Source organism: Saccostrea cucullata, unplaced genomic scaffold (assembly GCF_032062105.1).
Source record: "Saccostrea cucullata isolate Sc308-1 unplaced genomic scaffold, CSIRO_AGI_Scuc_v1 ctg7641, whole genome shotgun sequence".
Taxonomy (NCBI): domain Eukaryota; kingdom Metazoa; phylum Mollusca; class Bivalvia; order Ostreida; family Ostreidae; genus Saccostrea; species Saccostrea cuccullata.
In genome coordinates, this window is record NW_026926382.1 from 1 (window position 1) to 4,469 (window position 4,469).

Here is a 4,469-nt window from a genome sequence, read left to right on the forward strand (position 1 = left end):
TTAGCAACGTTGATTCATCTTTTATATTCATCACAGATTAAACTTCATTTGACAGGTTTGATATTTATTTTCTAATTTAAAATAACCTTTATGACAGTTTATAGTTCTGTTAAGATATGCAACAAAGTCTACAATTTCCTTCGTCTATACCTTGCTGCAAGTTATACAAAAAATTATAATATATTTTAATTTATATAAATATAACTTTTTCCATGTTTTTGTGTGAAAATTTGCAAGTTTTAAACAATTTCTGCATTTGAAGAAAAATGCATAAATATTCATTGCTTTTAAATCCATAAGCTGCAAATGAAGTGCAACATCAACTTCTTATAAATGAACTTAAAGAAATTGAGATATATGTATAAATTTTACCAAAGATATTGAATGCAATGCAAGTGCAGATAATTATTAGTTTATGTGATTGTTTGTTAACACTGATTTGATTTTACAATGTTTATGCAGTATTAAAATATTTCTTATAGATATTTATAAAAGATATCGGTAGAACAATTGATACAAAGAACAAAATGAAACTCTTGTAAACACAAATTCCAAAACATCTACAGATAAAGGCACCGATATGAAGAAATTTTGTATTCTTAAAAAAATACCTTGTCACAAAATAAGCCGAAACATCAGACATATTTAGATAATCAACTGTTCTTTTCTTCTGTAGATGAAATGAAAGCCATGCTGAAGAATTCAAAGTGGGATCACAAGAACACAGCTGTCTCAATACGAGGACCTGTGATTCTAGATGTACAGTCAATTTATAAGCTGAAAGAAGGACATCTGCTTCTTAAATCACGTAGGTTTTCACCTTTCAATTTCTTTTTTAAAAACCTGTAATTGAATGGGGAGAAAGGTAAATAAACAGAAATACAAATCAGCTTTACCATATTTTCTAAAGAATTAAAACTATTAGTAGTTATTTCAGGGAAAAAGCAATGATTCAATATTTTGTGTATTATTTTGGGGGTGGGGCGGTGGTGCGCTATTAGAGAGACCAAATACCGAGTATTGAAGAAATTCACAGCTGATCAAGGACAGTGTCTGATTTGGGATGGGATGGAGGGGGACAGGGGATGAAGTCCTAGTAAGCTTCTGAGTATCAGTAATTAGAAAACCTTATTTCAGTAGAAAAGAAGGGAAATTAATAGTACGTATTGTTATTATTAAAATGTTAGTCCTCAAAGAGAAGTACAGCGATTGTGCTGATATCCTTAAACACAGACCCCTGAGTAAAGACGGCGTGTACACGATTTATCCCAGCATGAAGACAAAGAAGTGGGTGTACTGTGACATGACGACGGACGGAGGCGGATGGACGGTAACTATGGCAACTGATAGAGATACGGATAGTATAAACTTAATGAAACCATGGACGGTTACTATAGCAAATGATACTAATAGTGTGAAGTTTTGCTTACATATATGTTATTTTTAACCTAATCATTCTTATAATTTCTGCTGTTATGTTCCATCATAATTAGTTTTATAATGTTATGTTATAATAGTTATGTAGTTACATGTATGATACAGGTACTTCAAAGACGACAAAATGGTCATACAGACTTCTACCGGAACTGGACATGGTACAAAAATGGATTTGGGGACGCTAGGGATGAATATTGGTTGGGTAAAGGAAAAGCTTGTAAATTATTCATTTTTACACTGAAAATGTTTTTGATACAACCATCAAAACTTAGACTGTTTTAATGAAGTTCAATTTAGATACATGTACTTAGAAAAATAGACGTTATTGTGATTTTTAAAAATATATGTAGGAAATGATGTGATTCATCTTCTGACAAAGGACAAAAAACAAGAACTTAGGATAGACCTGGAGAAATTCTCTAGACTAAAAGCACATGTGACATACTCCTCATTTTACATCGGAAACGAGGCTGATAAGTATAAACTCACAGTTGGGGGATTCAAGGGAACCAAAGGTCTAGGTGAGAGGATGTTGCATTGTTTACAATTACAGAAACAAAGGCAATGATTTCATTGTTTTCAACTTAGATATATATACCTTTGTTTAGAAAAAAAGAGACCACTCTGTGTTTAAATAAGATTTATTTGCGGATTTGCTTCCGTCTTCATCAGGATGATTACCTGTAATTATGATTATTAGGGATTAAAAAAAGCTTTTAAACATATTTTAACCACATTGCGTTTATTAAGACATTACATGTATTTATTTTGGTTTAATGTAACAAAATACACCGTACCTTTAAATACAATTTATTAGATAGCTAAAACTGATCACATTACGAGCATTAAAATGATATTTGAAAGATAGCAATTCTCTACATCCCCCTTCCAAGGGCAAAGTAAAGTTTAAAACTGTAAATTGAAATTCAAGAAGCAGAGTTTTTATAGTAAAATTAAAGAATTTCTTTTAGGAACAATAAACTGCAGATCACAATAGTATACTTATTGTTAGCAGTAGTAAAGTTTCGATGGAGTAATGAGAATTCAGTACATTATCTAAGGACTATAAATTATAAAGAAACTGTAAAATGCCTACCTTTTAAACAATTTCTTAATCAATGGCGTTTAATATTTCAAATAGGTATTCCGTATAATACATTTGAAATTAGTTATGTACTTTTCCTTAAAATTAATTAATTTACGAATCTTCTATCAGTGACATTTATATTATTGAAGCTGATTATTAACTGCTACTGCATGTCTTCATTTTTTCGGTGGTGCTTAACGCCAGCAAGTGCAAAGCCAAAACGGGAACAAAATAAAAAGAAAACAAACTAGAGCAAAGCTCGTTGCAAAGCAACGAGAAGGTCTTCCGTCCTGTTTGACCGGAAGTAACTTTAATTTTTACAAAAATGAGTAATAGCGTCCTAAAATTGTTTAAATCCTCTAAATCTTTGTCATTTAATGCAAAAATCAGCCATTTTTTGCTACTTCCGGTTTGACCGGAAGTGACGACGATGGACGGAAAATTAATTTTTTTGCTCCCAGTGACAGATGTTACCCAAAAACTTGTCAAGAATGGCAAAATATGCGTTTTCCGACTACTTCCGGTTTGGCCGGAAGTGACGTCGCCGGACGTATTTTGAAGACCTCAATAGATTGAGCTTGACATTTTGAACAACTTTGCTTCTTTGACGTATTACAAATTCTCAATACTTTTTGAGATATAAAGGAAAAACTTTTGGCCCCTCTTGGCCCTTAATTATAGGGGCCAGCCCTTTTTGTGAGATATCATTTGAAAGATCTTCTAATTCTGCACAAGTTATGTTCTATATATTTTAACAAAATATTTTTAGTTTAGAAGATAAAAAGCAAAATATGAGTAATTTTTGGCTCGTTTAAGCGTTCTAATTTTTGACCCCTATATAGCGCCATTTTGAATAGAGAAATCGAAAAACAAAAACCGATGTGCACAACTTCAATCCTTCTATTATCTAAAATCAGTAAAATTTCTGCTCCAGCTTTAGCCGTCTTTGAGCCTTTGTCTGGAAACGAAAGCCTATAAATTTTCGTTTAAAGGGAAATAACTCAAAACCGGAAGTGACTTTTTGAAATTTTCGACAGCATTCTAATAGAGTTTAGTAACTTCTAGTACCTCTGAAAATTTGAGCGAAATCTATTGAGAAATGAGTGAGATATGAGGCTTCAAATTTGGCGTCTAGGAAGTAGAAGAAAAAAAAAAGAATAATAATCTTTACCAACAGAATCAGTAGAAGATCTTCCGTTGGAAATGGAAGACCTTAATAAAGAAATGGATATATAAGATAATTAAATAAACAATGATTGAATATAAAAGTTACCTATTAGAAAAAAAAACGCATTTGGAAAGAAATCGTTTTAAACCACAACTCATACACTCAAGGACAAGACTTATTATTATTTTTTTTTTTTTTACAGGTGATAGCTTTGTGTACGGAAATGGGATGCAGTTCAGTACCAAAGACAGAGATAATGACTCGTATAAAAAATCGTGTTCTCAGGTCTATACAGGTGCAGGCTGGTTTGGTTCTGGTTGTTTTAACACAAACCTTAATGGTGTTTACAGAAAAGGAAAGGATGCCAAATTGATGTCTTGGTATCACTGGGGAAACACTTGGAAATCGTTGAAATCTGCTAAAATGATGATACGTCCAAAACATTGAGCTTTGTAAAACAAGAATTGTATTATTAACAATAAATAACTTCTTTGCTTGTATACTCCTCACATTTTCTTAATTTTTTAATTGTATGATCCACGACAATCAGTAGCTTTCAACAAAGCATAAATGGCAACAACATTGCGTGTCACATGATTATTGATAGGCATGCTGTCAAAAGGACGCATAAGAAGATTACTATTATATATATTTTATTAAAAAATTTTTGACCATATTTAACATTTTCGGAATCTTACACACCTGACGTCGCACTTAGTAACAGACAGCGGAATGCAAACAAACGACTGGAGGGGGACTTATGTATGTTTTCAATTT

The 4,469-nt window shown here is 32.0% G+C and overlaps 1 protein-coding gene across 1 annotated transcript; it reads left to right on the plus strand.

Annotated features, from left to right (window-relative positions):
* Nucleotides 1-24: 24 nt before the first annotated feature.
* On the plus strand, nucleotides 25-4,139 carry LOC134271499 (ryncolin-1-like; the record flags this gene model as incomplete). Its single annotated transcript, XM_062753687.1, has 6 exons — nucleotides 25-55; nucleotides 677-808; nucleotides 1,188-1,330; nucleotides 1,543-1,639; nucleotides 1,788-1,958; nucleotides 3,895-4,139. Coding segments are annotated over 6 exons (819 nt in total), but the record flags the coding sequence as incomplete, so codon positions are not given.
* Between the last annotated feature and the right edge of the window lie 330 nt (nucleotides 4,140-4,469).